General features: G+C 48.4%; 1 protein-coding gene across 4 annotated transcripts in view; it reads left to right on the top strand.

Moving 5' to 3' along the window:
- The window catches only part of CYFIP2 (cytoplasmic FMR1 interacting protein 2), a 131,272-nt gene that overhangs the window by 91,448 nt on the left and 22,628 nt on the right, over positions 1-17,196 (top strand). For all 4 annotated transcript variants that reach the window (XM_008255326.5, XM_002710339.6, XM_008255327.5 and 1 more), the window contains 3 exons: positions 4,875-5,018; positions 6,173-6,263; positions 7,104-7,234. In XM_008255326.5, coding sequence (XP_008253548.1) covers positions 4,875-5,018; positions 6,173-6,263; positions 7,104-7,234 — 366 coding nt within the window. The remainder of the gene's footprint in view (positions 1-4,874; positions 5,019-6,172; positions 6,264-7,103; positions 7,235-17,196) is intronic.

Consider the following 17,196-nt stretch of genomic DNA (forward strand, 5'->3'; position numbering starts at 1 on the left):
CGTTCATTCGATGATTCCACTCATTTCCCAGTGGTTTCTTCGGCGTTTAGAAATCGTCGCCTTGATCTTTGCTTTAGCACAGTTGTCACCGCCTGCAAGCTGCTCCTGTCTGAGCCTTGATTTGACCTCAGGGAAATTCCTCCTGTGCTTGGCACGCCTTCCCCCACAGCCCTTACTACCCAAGATGCAGTGCTTGGTTGCAGCAAGTTGGGGACATCTCAGCAGGGCACCTGCCTGGATGCCAACACCTGCCACCTGGGCTGAGCAAGTGCATCTCCCTTGGCCCAGTGACAACACCAGCAGGAGCTCCACCTGCTTTACCGCCACCATCCACCCTGTGTCTCCACTCCTAGCCACCATAGTGCCACGGATTCGCCAGTCCAGGAAGCTGTTGTTCCTCTTCCAAGTGGTGCCTAGGGCAGAATATCGTCTTGGATCTCGGCTGAGGCAGGTCGCTTCACTTCCCTGGGGCTCCAGATCTCTCCTCTGCTAAATGGGGATCACTGTGCTGCCTTCCTGGGGTCCCCAGGGAGATCAGATCCTAACCTGGAACCTTTGGAAGAGTTGTTTGCGATATGGTTAAGCAAAGGCTCTTGAGATAGGAAGATGATCAGGGAGGGACCTAAGTGCCATCCAGGTGTCCTCATAGGAGAGAAGCAGAGAAAGTCATCCACTTAGGAGAGCGGGTGAGATTTGAAGATTGGAGCGGTGTAGCTGCAAGTTGGGCAATGCCGGCAGCCCCTGGAGGCTGCAAGAGGCAAGGAGCAGATTGTCCCCTGGAGCCTTTGGAGAGACTTTAGCTCTGTGATAGTGATTTTAGCTTTATGGCTTCCAAATGTACTAGAGAATAAGTTCTGTTTTTTTTTTTTTTTAAGATTGATTTATTTATTCAAAAGTCAGAGTTACACAGAGAGAGGAGAAGCAGAGAGAGGTCGGTCGGTCTTCCATCCACTGATTCACTCCCCAGTTGGCTGCGCTGATCTGAAGCCAGGAGCTGCTTCCGGGACTCCCACGTGGGTGTGCAGGAGCCCAAGGACTTGGGCCATCTTCTGCTTTCCCAGGCCACAGCAGAGAGCTGGATTGGAAGTGGAGCAGCCGGGTCTCAAACTGGTACCCATATGGGATGCTGGCGCTTCAGGCCAGGGCATTAACCCGCTGTACCACAGCAGCGGCCCCCCCAGTTCTGCTGTTTTAAGTCACCAAATTTGTGACAGCAGCCACAGGGAACTACCTAGGCAGTTAGGAAGGAATTAGTATATGAAAACATTCAGAGAGAAATGTTGCAGACTGCGGCACCTGTGCCAAAGGGAAGTGACGACAGTGGTTTCCTCCAGCCTGTTAGCATCTCTGAGTCCTCTCGGGTGAATTACTGGAGGGCCAGCTGCTGTTCTCCTGCCTTCTCCAGAGCACCAACTCGTGGCTCAGAAAGAAAGGGACATCACTTCTTGAGATCACTAGAGTAAGTGTGAGCGGAGAAGGCCAAGAAGGCCCCAGAGGTTGGAGACCCAGCCCTGTGGCTCACCCCATGTCCAGAATGGACAGACACCTCTGCAGTTTTCCCAAGCTGTGAGCACCTTCCTGTGACCTTCCCGCCAAGGACAGTGGCACTATTGTTTTCATTCACCCGGCTCTTCATTTACCTGCAGTGTTTAGAGAGCTGGGCCACAGCTCCCTCAGCTGAGTTAGAGAGCTGTGTTTGTGTTTGTGGGCTGGTGGAGTTCATTAGAGACATTGTAATAAAAACAGGAAACTAGGAATGGTTTTAATTCCTCTTGGGATCTCTGAAAACAGCACTTGTGGTTCCAGAGAGCAGAGATGCAAATTGCTCACAAATTTGGTTTGCCAAAAACACGAGGCTGTGTGTGGTGGCTGGCCGCACTTACCATCCGGTCAGAGAGAGGCCTGATGAGTAGAAGTCCACATACAGCAGAGAAAGACAGTTCAAATTATCAATTTCATAGTATGTAATTTTGCCTCAATTTTTTAAAAAGTGCATCTCCAAATAATATTACAGTGGTTAGGATCTACCAGATCATGTCCTACCCTTAAAATATTATTTTGTATCACTTCTCAGCCTTCTAAGATCAAGTATAAACATTATTTTGCTTTCTTAAAGATCAATGTCACAGTAATAATACAGCTTTGATTCCTGATTCAGGATTATTTATTTCTTGAGGTCTCAGGAAGTTATCTATTTGGTGTGGTGTGGACGTAAGCAAGCTTGATTTTAAATGTGCAACGGTAAACAGATTGACCAAATAATTAGTTTCCCGCTCACTGCTGGTTGTCACGTGAGTCAGTGAGCAGAGTTGCTTCAGGGTGTGAGATTTGTGGCAAGTGTCCAGTGTCTCAAGTCATGTTGCCTTCCTGTTTTTCTCTGCCAAACCTCAGAAAATGCCCAGGCTCCCCTATTCCCACATTTTCTCAATAGGGCCCAGCCTCCTATTGAGCCAGCAGGTCAGACGGGTGCCCTGCGGGGGTGTGTGTGCATGACTTCTCAGCATGCGTGTGTTTCCTCTTGCATGTGTGTGACGTATTGGGGGCTTTCCGGGGCTGGGGGTGGGAGCGTGTTTATTTAGAAGAAGAATTTGAATTCTGCTCAGTTCGTGCTGGTCCTTCCTGCAAGAAACACAGCACAGACCAGCAACCAAGGCCTAAGCTTCCAGTCCAGACTGAAGGCCAGGACTGATGACAAGTGGGAGCCAGAGGCCTCCCCAGCACACCAGATGGGTCTGTGCTGGGATTCTTAAAGCTCTTGTGTGGCAAAACAATTCCAAAATTATTCTCCTGTGCCTAGAACTAGGATGGCCTGCTGAACAGTTTTTGTATGTCTGAGTGTATGTTCACAAGTATCTGTGCTTGCCAGGAAATTCTGGGGAGACTTGACTCTAGAAGCCCTTGGGTAGGGGGCAAGGCCAAGGGGAATGCTAGGAAGGCCGAGCATGCGGGGAAAATGCCCAGAGCTCAAGTGTCCACAGGGGGCATCCGAGCTCCTTTGATCCATCCTGCGATCCTGGGCAGGACCATAGGCGGCAGGTTCCCTGTTAACAGCCTTACGTGGTGTTTCTCACCTCTCCACCTGGACGCTTGCAGTAGAGAATGTACCCAGCACACAGGCTGTCATTAGAAACTCCCATTTTTGTAATTTTTTTATATTGAGCACAGTCTACAGTTTTGGGTGCATTCCATCAGCTGGCCCCTGCTCTGACCTCTGCCATGCCCCTGTCGGATACTGACTGACTGTGTTGTCTTAAGATTTTTCCCTCACACTTAGCGATATTCATAGAATCACAGCCGCTGGCAAAGCCGAGAGGGCAAACTTGACCAGGAAGCTGGATTTTCCCCAGCTTTTATTTACCACTGTATAAGACATGATATATTCATGGCTGTTACCTCAGTGTGCCCAGCACCGTGCCAGCTGCTTTATCCACGTTGTCTGATTTAAACCTGCAGCAATCCTGTTGCATCGGGTATTATGTTTACATCATGGAAACCAAGGCTCAGAGAGTTTAGGTAATTTGCCCAAGGGCATCTAATGTAGTACAGCTTATGGACTTGTTCCTGGATCTCGGTCCCTCCAAGTTACCTATACGACAGCTCGCTGCTACTCAAAAATGCCTTTCATGGGATTTTTGACAAGTGGACAAAGGAGAGTATGACGTGAGCTCTCCTGGGTTCAGAGAGGCCGAGTCCTCAGTGTAAGTGGGAACAAGAAGGCTGTTGGTCCAGTGCACGAGCTGAGTCAGAGCACCCCAGGTCATCATCTGCTGATGTCTGTGCAGGCTCCAGCTGCCACCTCTTTCAGGAGAGAGTGCACAGCATGGCTCTGCTTTTACATCTCTGAAAATAATTCTGGGCAGAAAAGTAGGCTATGATGCAACCCAGTGGGTTTTTTTTTTTTTTCCTTTTTTATTGAGGTCTAATTACCTGTGGTGAAATGAAATGTTCTGTGTCAGGCTAATTTCACAGAAGGACCATAGAGTGGATGACAGAAACAACAGACACACACTGTTGCATGGTCTCATCCCATGTTTGGCTAAATCATAGTCAGCAGTTCTTACACGTACAGGCTTTGCTGACCATCACTGTCAGTGAACACCACGTTTGAAGTCAGGTACACTTCTCTCCAGAGACCATTCCTGGCTCATATGTCTATAAACTACATAACACTTGTCCCTCTCCATGGCTCAGGCAGGGTTTACTCTGGTAGCTTCTCAGTGTTGAGAATAGAAGCCTGCTCTTTGTCACGCTGCAAGCCTCCTGGTAGGTGGGTGTGAGCTTACCCAGTGAACCATTATCCAGCCTGGTGAATGAGTGGGTGTGCAGTTCTTCACGAACTTGTTAGTAGTGGGAACTACTTTGTGTCTCCTTGTTACTAGAGGGTACTATTATCGTGAAGCTCGTGAAGTTTAGATTTGTGTATAGTAAGAAGAAGAAAACTCAAAAATTAGACTACAAATTTTCTCTTGATGACTATATAGGGATTCTAGAATCTCTCACTCCTCCAAAGCATCACCGTAGACCTATTGAAGTTGTATAAAATTTCTCATTAGCCAACTCACAGAGAATTTCAGCTAATAGAATATCAGAGGTGGTTTTCCCTCATTTTCACGTTCATGCACAAGATTTTTACAATTCCAGGTAGGAAAACTATACTCAGAACTAAGTTTTTGAAATGAAACTTTATCTGAAAACTGACTATGGTTTATGTAAGAATTCGACTTCCGAAGGTCACAGTTATGGAACAGGTTAAGACCATGGGTCTTGGAATTGGCCATACCTGGTTCAGATCAGAGCTCAGTTGTCTACCCACTGTGTGACCCTGAGCAGGTGACTCACCACCCTGAGCCTGTGTTCCCTCACCTGTTTTCCAGCCCCTCAACATTGCCTACAGCCACATCTACAGCTCCTACAGGAACTTCGTGGGGCCCCCGCACTTCAAGACCATCTGCAGACTGCTGGGTTACCAGGGCATTGCCGTGGTCATGGAGGAGCTGCTGAAGATCGTCAAGAGCTTGGTGAGTAAGGCTTGGGATGTGCCCGAGCTGGATTGACTTGAATAAGTTTGGCTCTTTTGGCCTGTGAAAGCACATCCCAGCTCTGCCTCTATAAATCACACAGGGAGTCCATTCCTGTATCCCTCGATTGTCCATAACCATCCTTCTGCTACGTTGCTGTGTACCCTTTGAGCTGTGGCTTTGTCGCCCTTTTCTGGACCCTGACTTATTTTTGATGAGTGAACTCAGCAATCCTGATTTTGACCTTCAACACCTGTTGCTGACTCCTCATGCTCTTCACTTGTGCTGCATTATCTAATTTGAGCATGGCAAATCCATGACACATGTGCTGCCATCGTCCATGCCCATACCCATGGCAGACATCTCTAATCAATCACCACACTCCTTCCCCTTGGGAGTTCTTGCTAAATCACTACCACCTGTACTGCAATACGTCAAGGGAGTTCTCTGTCCCTGTACCACCATGGTGTATCTGCCCAAAGCATGCTCAACTGAACCTTCATTTAATTCACTCCAAGACTGCTGAAGCAAAGCCAGAACCTTTCAACAAGACTTTCTTGAAAATTCCAGATGACAAAAGAGAAATAAACAAGGTAGTGTCTAACCAAGGCAGAGGAATAGCAAATAGAATTCATCCACAAACTCTGGTTCTTTGGCAGCAGCTATGTGGAGCCATGGATCATTAAGGATTATGAAGCTAAATCCAGATTTAAAAGGGAAAACATGATAATTGATTAAAGGTGTCTGCTGTGGATGTAGGAGGAATGAATGTGCCATGCATTTTCCATGCTTAAATTACATAATGTCTCTAAATTCCCAGGGATCCTGGCCCTATTTCCTTTGAGCTCTTAGTCTGTATCTCACATAAGCATCCGCAACCCCAGGAAGGACCCCATGCCTAGAAATGTGCGGCTCTTGAAGTGTGTAAGTCTGGGAGAGTAGTGAGAGCTGCCCTTTCTGTCCTCGGAGGCCCGTTTTCCCTGGTAAAGATCAGTGGGACTGTCCCCCGCCTTCCCTGCTCCCTCCTTGCAGGGGGCAGGGCTGTACTGGGATGTTTCAGCAGAGCCTGCATACCCCTGCCCTGGCATCCTGGAGACGCTGGCTGTGTACTGCAACAATGTTTCCCTTGCTCATCACTATTCTTCCTTTGGCAGCTCCAAGGGACCATCCTCCAGTATGTGAAAACTCTGATAGAGGTGATGCCCAAGATATGCCGCTTGCCCCGGCACGAGTACGGCTCTCCAGGTGGGTGATAGGAACGTAGTCCACCTGCACCCGTGGAGGGGAGGGGAGCTCTGGCCACACAACCTGGAATATTTGCCTCTCACCAGGCAGTGAGGAAGGAGAGCACTGGCTCTGCATCCCACCCCTGGCCAGATAACCTGGAACCCTTTGCAGTTCCTCTAAGCAAGACCATCTCCCATGCCCGCCTCCCAGGACTGCAGCCCATGTGATGGACGCACTGGAAGATGGACTTGCTGGAGTCTGCATTAGCTTGTCTCAGAGTGCTTTCCTGCATTTGCTCAGTTAGACACAGTTGTCCCAGGCCACTGTGCCAAGTAAGCTAAGGTGACTGAGCAAAAAGGCAGTCAGAAAATGTGTTTTTCCAAAAAAGCAAGATGTCAGGTGCTGGCTCGGTATGATAGGAAGGAGATGAGGCAGAAAGCTCTGTTACTGAATCCTAGCTGCCCACTCATGAGCTGTGTGACTATGGGCATGCCACTTACCCTCTCTGAGCCCCACGTGAAAACAGGCATAGTAGCATCTAGTTTGTGGATTGAGTCGGATATTGCAGGGCAGTTGTTTAGCAAGCATCCACTGCCTTTAAATAGACACTAATTCAGATTTTTAGAAGGACTGAGGGAGGTCCACAGATGTGGTGGGTGCAGTGTGGTTTTGTTTGATCAAAGCCCTGAGCCAGCCTCCTGAGCTTTTTCCAGCACTGGCCCTTACAGAGAGGGCTGCGCGGCTTGGTTCTCGCCATCCCAGAGTCAGGTCTGGGGCTGCTGCTCCGTCAGCACGTCCCATAAACCCTAGCGGGTGGGCAGTGTTCGGCTGCGCTGGACCATCCCCTTCCTCTCGCAGGGATCCTGGAGTTCTTCCACCACCAGCTGAAGGACATCATTGAGTATGCAGAGCTGAAAACAGACGTGTTCCAGAGCCTGAGGGAAGTGGGCAACGCCATCCTGTTCTGCCTCCTCATAGAACAGGCGCTGGTGAGTCCTGAGCCCGGTGCCAGCGGGGGTCTCCACGCTGGGTGTGCGCCCGCCCCTGCATTTGGTGCTAAGGCCCTGAGGCCTGGGAGTGTGCTCTCCCGTCCCCTCTTTCCCAGCCCTCTGGCCGTGGAGTCAGACGGCCTGGATTCCAGTCCTGCACCGCACTCACTAGCTGTACTAGGCCTGAGTGCAGTCATCCGCCTTTTCACGCAGTGAACATCACCACTGATTGGCTACCACAGGTAGCGCATGGTACTAGGAGGGGTTGCAGCAGCCAGGCCCCGCCTCGCGCCCTGTGCATCTTGACACAGAACTGATGTGTTTGCCACGACAGTATGTGTTATGGGGGATGAGAGCGGAGCCTGAAGCAGCAGCTGGCGTGTTCTTGACAGGGAAGGTGGGCTTCCTGGAGCAGGTGGCCTGGAGTAGCTGTTGCAGACTGAGGGAAAGGCCTGCCATGTCTCTTGTGATGGGAGATTTTTTTTTTTTTTTTGACAGGCAGAGTTAGAGAGAAAGGTCTTCCTTCCATTGGTTCACCCCCCAAATGACCGCTATGGCCGGGCGGTGGGGGGGCTGCAGACTTCTTCACAGGCCCTGGGAAGCAGGGAGGGAAACCAGCTGGCCAGGGAGCAAGGCTGGCTGCAGGCCAGGGCTCAGCCTGGGGCATAGGTCTGAGGAGCAGAGAGAGAAAGGAGATGGACCGAAGGCAGAGAGATGGAAGTGACAACAGGGACACGCAGAGATTCTTCTCCTCCAGCTGGCTGTGGGCCCTGGGTGGAGCCAGTGTGTCAGGTGCAGAACTGGAACCAACCCTTGTCTGCCCGAGAGGCGCTGAAGCGGAGTGGGGGTTTCCCATTCTTTGTTAGGAGTCACTGGCTCTCTCTGTAGGGTGTCAGGTTTCTAAGGCTACTCGGTGGGCCTGGGTTGCCATAGCAACGCAACCTGTAGAAGTCATGTGGACAAGCAGTAAACAAGGTCTCAGGTGTGGAGGTAGTGACAGCTGGAAGCCTCAGTGACACAGCTCCCCTTCGCGCCCCCTGCCTGCTGATTCATACCCCAGGTGGCCACAACTCCAGAGCTGCACCACTAGGAGCTTCTTCCAGGTCTCCCAAGTGGGTGCAGGGCCTAAGGACTTGGGCCATCTTCTGCTGCTTTCTCAGGCCATAGCAGAGAGCTGGATCGGAAGTGGAGCAGCCAGGACTCAAACTGGCACCCATATGGGATGCTGGCGTGGCAGGGAGAGGTTTAACCTACTATACCATAGCACAGGCCGCTTGTTTTAAAATAGAAGCTATGCTAGCTTTAGAAAAACTAGGAACAAAAACTAGCAAAGGGGAAAGCAGGAATTCTTTTGTATGTTTTTCTTTCATACTCTTTGATAGATCTGCAGAGCTTTTATCATAGGTTCCGAGTTCATGGACTCATGTGCTAGAAATACCTTCTCTTCCTGTTGTTTGAGTTTTTAAAGCAGATGAGTAATAAATCTTAATATCTTTGTCCATGACCAGTCTTTTCAGTGGATGTAATCTTTAAGTACTGACATTATTTCTTAAAATTCAAGGTGCGATATTAGTATGGAAACCCATGTGCTTGTGGGGTTATGTTTCTGGGTGTTTGTATGTGTGTAAGCTTATTTAAGGTACAAAATACACAGTCAGATGCATAAACCCTCAGTATACAGCCTGATCAAGACACCCACACATGTAACCCCCACCTAGGGTCTAGATACTTTCAGTTGCTTTCTGCATGCCACCTTCAGGACCTCAACAGAAACCGTGACTGACTTCTGTGATCACAGGTTAGCTTTGCTTGTTTCTGCACACTGTATAGGTTAAATTTTCCTCTGTGGCTGTGTCCCTTGTGTTAGGGATGGTTCCTTTTCCATTGCTGTATAGTATTCCTTATTGTATGAACACACTAACTGAATCATCCGTTTGCATTATCCATTTCTTATTTGTAGGCATTATTAATGTATTAGCTAACATATATTACCAATATTACTATGGCTTATCTTTTGAAAAGTGAACGTTTTTAGGGTTTAGTGTTTGTTTATTTTGCGCTGTGGTTGCTGCTCTTGTGAATTGTTGAGAAAAATCTAAAAAGTTAAGGCTAACCAGAACTGTAAGTCTATTGTTCATCTTGAATTCAGGCTTGTGTGTAATTTATTTCTTCCCAAATTGTCTCAGCCCTGTTAACTTAAAAGACCATCTCCTTCTGCATCTGCAATGTTAGGGGTGTGGTCAGTTGTTTATAAAGTGCCCATAAATGTTTAAAAAATTACTAATAGAATTTCCTTTAACATTTATTTATTTATTTGAAAGAGTTACAGAGAGAGAGGAGAGGCAGAGAGAGCGAGCGAGGCGGCGGCGGCGGGGTGGGGGTGGGGGGTCTTCCATCCACTGATTCACTCCCCAAATGACCACAACAGCCAGAGCTGCACCAATCCTAGTCAGGAGCCAAGAGCTTCTTCCAGGTCTCCTAAATGGGTGCAGGGGCCCAAGGATTTGGGCCATCTTCTGCTGCTTTCCCAGGCCATAGCAAAGAGCTGGATCAGACGTGGAGTAGCCAGGACTCGAACTGGCACCCATATGGGATGCCAGCATTGCAGGTGGTGGCCTTACCTGCTATGCCACAGTACCGGCCCCTCTATTAGTAATTTTCCAGTGTTTCTTCCAGTATCTTCTACCCAAGAAGCCGTAAGGGGGTCCTGGTCAAAATATGTTTTGTTTTCTAGCTATCAGTCCACTCTGTGTTAGTGCAGCACTCGCCACCAGGGGTCTCTGTCTGCACATGTGAGCCATGGAAGGCATTCCTGCGAAGGAGACAGCCCTTCTGTCTGCCTTTTACTGTAGGGTCCCACGCCCCGGACTTCAGTGTTCTCTGTCTCTGTCCTCGTTATTTCTTCTCGCCTCCTCAAAGTGCAGGATGTGAGGAAGGTGGAGCTGAGCTCGGATTCCAATGTCATTCAATTCAGGAAAAGCCCTCAGAGGGAATTAAGGGAGGCATCCCAGCCTCAGCAGCGCTGACATTGCGATTGGAGGGGGTGGCCTCTGGCCAGGGGAGCAGAGCAGGCTTTCTGGGCTGTACTCACTCAGGTTAGGATCAGGGGACTCGCTCGTTGCCAGTAGCATCCTCGGTCATGAAAACTGACAATGTCTCTGATTGCCAGATCTGTCTTTGGAGGGGAAAAATCGTTCCCCAGTGAGAATCACTGTCCCGTGCAACCCTCCATTTGTAGATGGGAAAACTCGCATCCTCAGGACTACAGCTCGGGCAGGAAGTAGGGTACGAAGCAGACCTGTTAGCCCATGCAGGCACACAGAGAACCCTGGTGTGTGTGTGTTTTTTTTTTAATAGTTCCAACCCCACGTCTCTGACCCTCTGCCCCCAGCTTCCACTTTCTAAGTCTCTTCTCTAATTTTGTTTTCATTATGAAACAACTGAAATAATAAATTCACTGACAGAAAACTCAGAGAAGCAAGCACAGAGAAAAACAAAAACCACATTGTCACCCTAGGATCACCACTGTGTGCATTCCCAAGGATATTCCTCCAGATATGTCTGGGTCCAGTACAGTAATATGGATTTTTCTCATATGACACTGCTTGTAATACTCGGCAAGCTGGAAGGTGGGATGGGGTCAGGGGAGAAGGGTCTTTCCCTTTTTACTTCACATTCTAAATTATTGTCTGGCTTTATTGCCATAAACATTTGTTAATTTTGTCCTTAAAAGGAAATCCTTGCACAGGGAAGGTACTCAGTCCTAGGGCAAGGAAAGTAAAAGGTCAAAAGGCCACTTTGGACAGCTCATCTCAGACCCTCATGCCATGCCCCCGCCCCCACCCCCACCCCCGCCCCCGCCCCTGCCCAGCCCCGCCCCTGCACTTGATGGAGTTATTTTGCTGTCACTCCAGTGCAGGCTCCTCTCGAAGCACATTCTGTCCACGTGCCTCTGGGCCTTTCTGAGTGTTTCTTCCTGCCCTGGCCGAGCTCTGTACTATGGGAGTTTCTTGGCTTTCACAGATACCCTTCCTTTGCATGGCTTCACAGTGTTTCAGCATATTTGCATGTGGACAGACGCGGCCTCAGCTGGCAGACACAGATGCTAGGGCAGGAACATATTGGGACCTGGCAGTAAGAGGTACGGTCAGCGGTTCCATGCTCAGGCCAGGCAGTAGAGGGGTGAGGGGGTGCCAACCCAGGAAGTTGCATGCATCCCCTGCCTGGTGGTGCTGCTCCCTGTCTACCCCCTCAGTTGTCCCCATGGAGGAGGAGTCCTCCCGGGCTGGGCAAGTTGGTCTCTAGAAACATAAGAAATTAAGCCCTACTCCTTCTGAGCATGTCACTTGGCCATGACAGCTATAGAGAGCTGATAAAGTAACTATGTCAGTGCAGTATTTGCTCAGAATTGTAGGATGACAGTTTGTGGTTAAAAAAAATGGAGACCACCAGTCTAGCTATACAACAGTGGAGTGAGAGGGGTCATAAAACAAGACTCTGTGGGAACAGAAGTGGAGGTGGGAGCAAAGATTTCTCTGGTAAGGTCACCATTGTCTCTGTGGCACCTAACACAGGGCTCAGAAACTGGCCTGAGTCAACAAGGGCAGAGACATTTCTGCTTGGGCCTAGTTGATTAATAGAAATGTACCTGTTTGTCTTCTGAAATCTTCAAAATTAGACTATTTATTCACCTTCATCCAAAGCCAGCTCAGTCTTGGCTTATTTCATTGGCTGTTCCAGCAGCCTCCAAGAACGCAGAGCCTGGGTTTTCTAATCCCCCTGCTGATGACTTGTGTTTGAGGAGGCCCTGGTGGGCCGAGCGCGCACAGCGGAAGCTGGGCCTGGGCCTGCTGTCCTGAGCAGTAGTGTACCATGGACGCCTGCAAAGAGTAGGGCAGCCCGATGTGGTGAGCGAGCCCAGCTGGGGCTGCTCAGGAAAACCACTAGAAATCCACCCCAAGGAAAACAAAATCTTCAGGAGTCCACCCAGATATTTTAAAACCTCTGCACTCGATTCTAAGGAACAGCCTGAGTCAAGACCCCTGATCTAGAACCAGTCAGCTTTGACCACTGTGCGCTGATGCTTGGCTGTCACTACTGTTCCCATTATTTGCATCTTTTTATTTAAATCAATTTACTTTTTAACTTAGGCTTATTTTAAAAGGAAACTACCACTTTTATTGAAAAAAAAAAATCTCCTGCCATTATTAGAAATCAACCAGAATAGTAAGTGCAATTAAAAAAAAAAAGGCAAAGTAATGTAATTCCAGCTACTGCCTGCCCAGGCCTCTGACCTTGGGTCTACTCCCTCTCTCTGTTCAAGAGTAGCAAATGTTACCTTGCACTGATGCTAGATGGAAACTTTCTAATTAAGGTTTTCAGAAAAGCTGATAGGGAATGGAGAAGGAAGCTTTGTTACTGCTAGCCCACTGTAATTAAGCAGCATTTCCCCGACCCCAGGTTCCCACTTTAGGAAACACTGCATGCCCTTAGGGAGAAGGGGAAGCCCCTCTGCTGGCCAGTGTCTTGACTGTAGACCTAAGCTGAACAGACATGGCTCTGATCCAGAATTCTATCTTTGACAATGCAGGGGACAGGGGATGTGGTGGAGGGGACACACAGTAATACACAGCATTATTCAAGTGAGGTCTAGACTTGTGGCAAGACCACATGTACACCCCCACAGAGTCAGTTAAGATGCAGTTACTGGGGGGGCCGGCGCCGTGGCTCACTTGGTTAATCCTCCACCTGTGGCGCCGGCATCCCATATGGGCACTGGGTTCTAGTCCTGGTTGCTCCTCTTCCAGTCCAGCTCTCTGCTGTGGCCCGGGAGTGCAGTGGAGGATGGCCCAGATGCTTGGGCCCTGCACCCGCATGGGAGACCAGGAGGAAGCACCTGGCTCCTGGCTTCAGATCTGCACAACACCGGCTGTAGCGGCCATTTGGGGAGTGAACCAATAGAAGGAAGACCTTTCTGTCTCTCTCTCTCACTGTATAACTCTGTCAAATAAAAAATATATATAAAAAAATAAAAAAGATTCAGTGACTGGTTTCCTTAGCCAGGGCTGCAGGGAGCTGCGAGGAGCTGGAGCTGACCTAGCTGATGGCAGGGATCTCCACTGCACCTGGAGTCCCAAGCAAGGCTGTGGAGGACAGGGCAAGCTTCATTGCCTCTTTTCCTTGGGGCCTCGCCTCAGGCGGCAGAAGACACTGCGCTCACAAGATGTGCTTCCATATAAGGGAATGTTTGGAACACTGGGCCCTGGGTGAGGCCCAGCCCCCGGCTCCCGCCCACCAGGAGACCCGAGTGGGGATCCTTGTTAGGCTTCTTGACCTCCAGCTCTTTTCTGTTTCTTGACAGTCACAAATGTGGTATTTAGTGCTACTGATCATTTTCTTGCCTAAAAAACATCCGAACAAAGCTGCCGATGAGAATACTGTTGTGAGGCTGGTTTGATGATTTCCTTTAGGAAATCAAGTAAGAATTGTAGTTGTGCACCCAGAAACAGAACCCAAAGGTAGAGTCTGATGCCATTCTACATAAATCTGACATCCTCAGGGCCACTTTGAATCTTGGGAAGCCAGGATCCTCTAGTGAAGAGAAATAAGTCCGCTGTTATTCTCACAGGTTAAGCGAGGTGGGAATGCTTGAGGGTTTTGCTGTTGATCGGAAATCCTTCCTGGTGCCTCAGTTTTAAACTAAATATAAACTGAAAGGAAAAATTTAAGACTGAAAGCCAAGCAAAATTACTAATAATCCCTTAAGGAATTTTGACTTTGTTTCCTTACAATAAATGCCTTCACATCCTGACTCTAAGAACCTTTTCACTTGTATTTGCTGTTGACAAAGAGAACAGTCTTAGAGTGGACCTTGGTTCTTATTGGTCAGGTAATGATTACATCTCTCAGGATCACAAGGTAAGCACTAGCATAATACTTGGTACAGGCAAAAGTCACACAGTAGCCAATTTGTTCTCCCTAACCCCTCCCAGGAGCTGTCAACAGGTGGCAATTCCCTAATGCTGGAACTATTAAAGTTTCTTTCTTTCTTTCTTTCTTTCTTTTTTTTTTTTTTTTTGTAGAGCAATTTGCATGTTATTCACACTTTTGAAAATCTTCATGGTTAGATCCTAGTTTTTAAGAATAAAAGATGGCCGGCACCACAGCTCATGAGGCTAATCCTCCGCCTGTGGTGCCGGCACCCCGGGTTCTAGTCCCGGTCCGGGCGCCAGATTCTGTCCCGGTTGCCCCTCTTCCAGGCCAGCTCTCTGCTGTGGCCCGGGAGTGCAGTGGAGGATGGCCCAAGTACTTGGGCCCTGCACCCACATGGGAGACCAGGAGAAGCACCTGGCTCCTGCCATCGGATCAGCGCGGTGCACCGGCCGCGGCAGCCATTGGAGGGTGAACCAACGGCAAAGGAAAACCTTTCTCTCTCTCTCACTGTCCACTCTGCCTGTCAAAAAAAAAAAAAAAAAAAAAGAATAAAAGAAACATTGAAGTAACAACTGAGGAAATCTTAGTCTGTTTTGCGTTTTATATGAAGAACTTTTCAGATGTAGATGGTCACAGCAGTTAGGTTGCCTAGGAAGATGCCCTTGGGAGGAGTTGTATGCCTGGGTGTTTAGGGCTGAAGTGAGTCAGTGTCTTCAGCTTACTTTGAAATGATTCAGTAAAAATAGATGTGGTACAGCAAATATGACAATATATTCATTGTAACTCTACATAGAATGTATAAGGATAGGCATTGTTCTTTCCAATATGTTTAGAATTTTTCATCATACATAGTTGAAGAGGAGGAAACCTCATCAGAGAGTCAAAAAGTCAAGAAAAAAAAGACGCCACTAAGCCAACAAGATCATGATGAATAAAGAAGAGCCATGCAAGTTTTTGTTTTTTCTAACTACTTGTACTCTTTGCTAAAATGTATTCATAGTAACAGATGCCCAGAGCTACTTCTGACCACATTTTTTTTTTACAGGCACAGTTAGACAGAGAGAGAGAGACAGAGAGAAAGGTTCTCTTTCCGTTGGTTCACTCCCCAAATGGCCGCTACAGCGGGTGTTGTGCCAATCCGAAGCCAGGAGCCAGGTGCTTCTCCTGGTCTCCCATGGGGTGCAGGGCCCAAGCACTTGGGCCACCCTCCGCTGCACTCCCTGGCCACAGCAGAGAGCTGGCCTGAAAGAGGAGCAACCGGGACAGAATCCGGTGTCCCAACCGGGACTAGAACCCGGGGTGCCGGTGCCTCAGGCAGAGGATTAGCCTAGTGAGCTGCGGCACCAGCCTGACCACATTTTTAAAACTGACGCAGGCAGCTGCTAGCACTGAGCGCAGTCATGACACACTGACCAGTTAGCCAACTTACCCCGGGACATATCAGCTTCGACCCATAGAAAGGCTGATGAAGCCAGGGACACAGACCCCTTGCAGTTGGAAAGGGACCTGTGAGTGGCCCTTGGAGAACATTGCCATGGCCACGGTGGCAGGTCTTGCCCTCTCTTCCCGGAATCCTGCAGGGAAAAACAACAATGCCTTCTTCCTCTAACTCAATTTTGAAATAACATTTCAATTTAGGACAAACAGCTCAAATTTAACTTCTTTGATGGTCACTGCTAAGGGTGTAATTTACTAGATGATAAAGCGTTAGGGGACAATAGCCATTTTCAGCTTGTAGCACCAAGAGGATCTTGGTACAATTATATATCACATCCTGTAACTCAGTTTATAATTGACAAATGCATTCTCATTGTACCTAAAATTCAAACTCCCAACTTTGACCTACAAAGCCTAGAAGATTCAGCCATGCCTGCTCCACCCACCTCATTTCCTATGACCACTCACTCCTCAGCTGCACTGTTCAACCATGGGGCAAGCTTTGGAGGTGAAGTTGTAGATAAAGGAACAGAGGAATGCTGCAGAACTGCATCAGGGCATGGCTGAACCTCGATGTCCTTGGCCCGTACCCAAATGCTTCTCGACATTTAGCACCTTGGTATTAGAATTTAAGGGGCACCATTAGGGACTCCCCTCTCCCACTCTAACCCGCAAGCAAAAGGACTTCCTTCACTTTCTAGCACAGTCAACGTCTTCTGAAGACTCACCAAATGCAAAGGCTGCTAAGACGAACTGGGACAAAAGGATCGCTGTTTCTGTAGTGGGCATTCATTCACCAGGTGATTTGAGGAGGGGAATAGTCACTGAGGACAGGATTTGGGGAACTGCAAACAGCCTCCTCCCAAAAAAAAAAAAAAAAAAAAGGAAAAGAAAAGAACATGTAAATAGTAAAGGTAATGATATTATATGCTAAGTGACAGATTACAGAAAAGTAGATATATGATGTCCTATTATTTTATAGTATCTACTTAAATAGTAAGTGCATAGAAACTGGCTGAATAAACCTTAGAAGTTTAACAATGATGACCTCTAAGTGGTAAAACTATAAATTATTGTTATTCAACTTTTTTTTTTTTGAAAGGCAGAGAGACAGAGATCTTTTATCCCCAAATTCCCATAGCCACCAAGGCTGGGACAGGCCAAAGCCAGGAGCCAGGCACTGCATCCAGGCCTCCCACAGGGGTGGCAGGGACTGAAGTATGGAAGCCATCATTTGCCGCCTCCCAGGACGTGCAGTAACGGGAAACTGGATGGGGTGCGGAGTCAGGACTGGGTCCCAGGTGCTCCACTATGGGATGCAGGTGTCCAAAGCAGCAGCTTAACCTGCTGACCACAGTGCCCACCCTATTTTCAAAAATGAACGTAAAGACTTAGCCAAGTCAAGAAAAGGAAGTAGAGTAGCAGTTTAAAAACATGGATGCTGCTGTGGGCCTTTGGCCTCTCAAGGAACATGCCAATTAAGATGCCCGAGTTCCACATCAGAGTACTTGAGTTTGAATCCCAGCTCTGGCTCCTGACTCCAGCTTCCTGCTGATGCAAATCCTGAGAGCAAGGGTTATGCATAAAGCAGT

Source organism: Oryctolagus cuniculus, chromosome 6 (assembly GCF_051225735.1).
Source record: "Oryctolagus cuniculus isolate XC-2025 breed Fujian yellow rabbit chromosome 6, ASM5122573v1, whole genome shotgun sequence".
Taxonomy (NCBI): Eukaryota; Metazoa; Chordata; class Mammalia; order Lagomorpha; family Leporidae; genus Oryctolagus; species Oryctolagus cuniculus.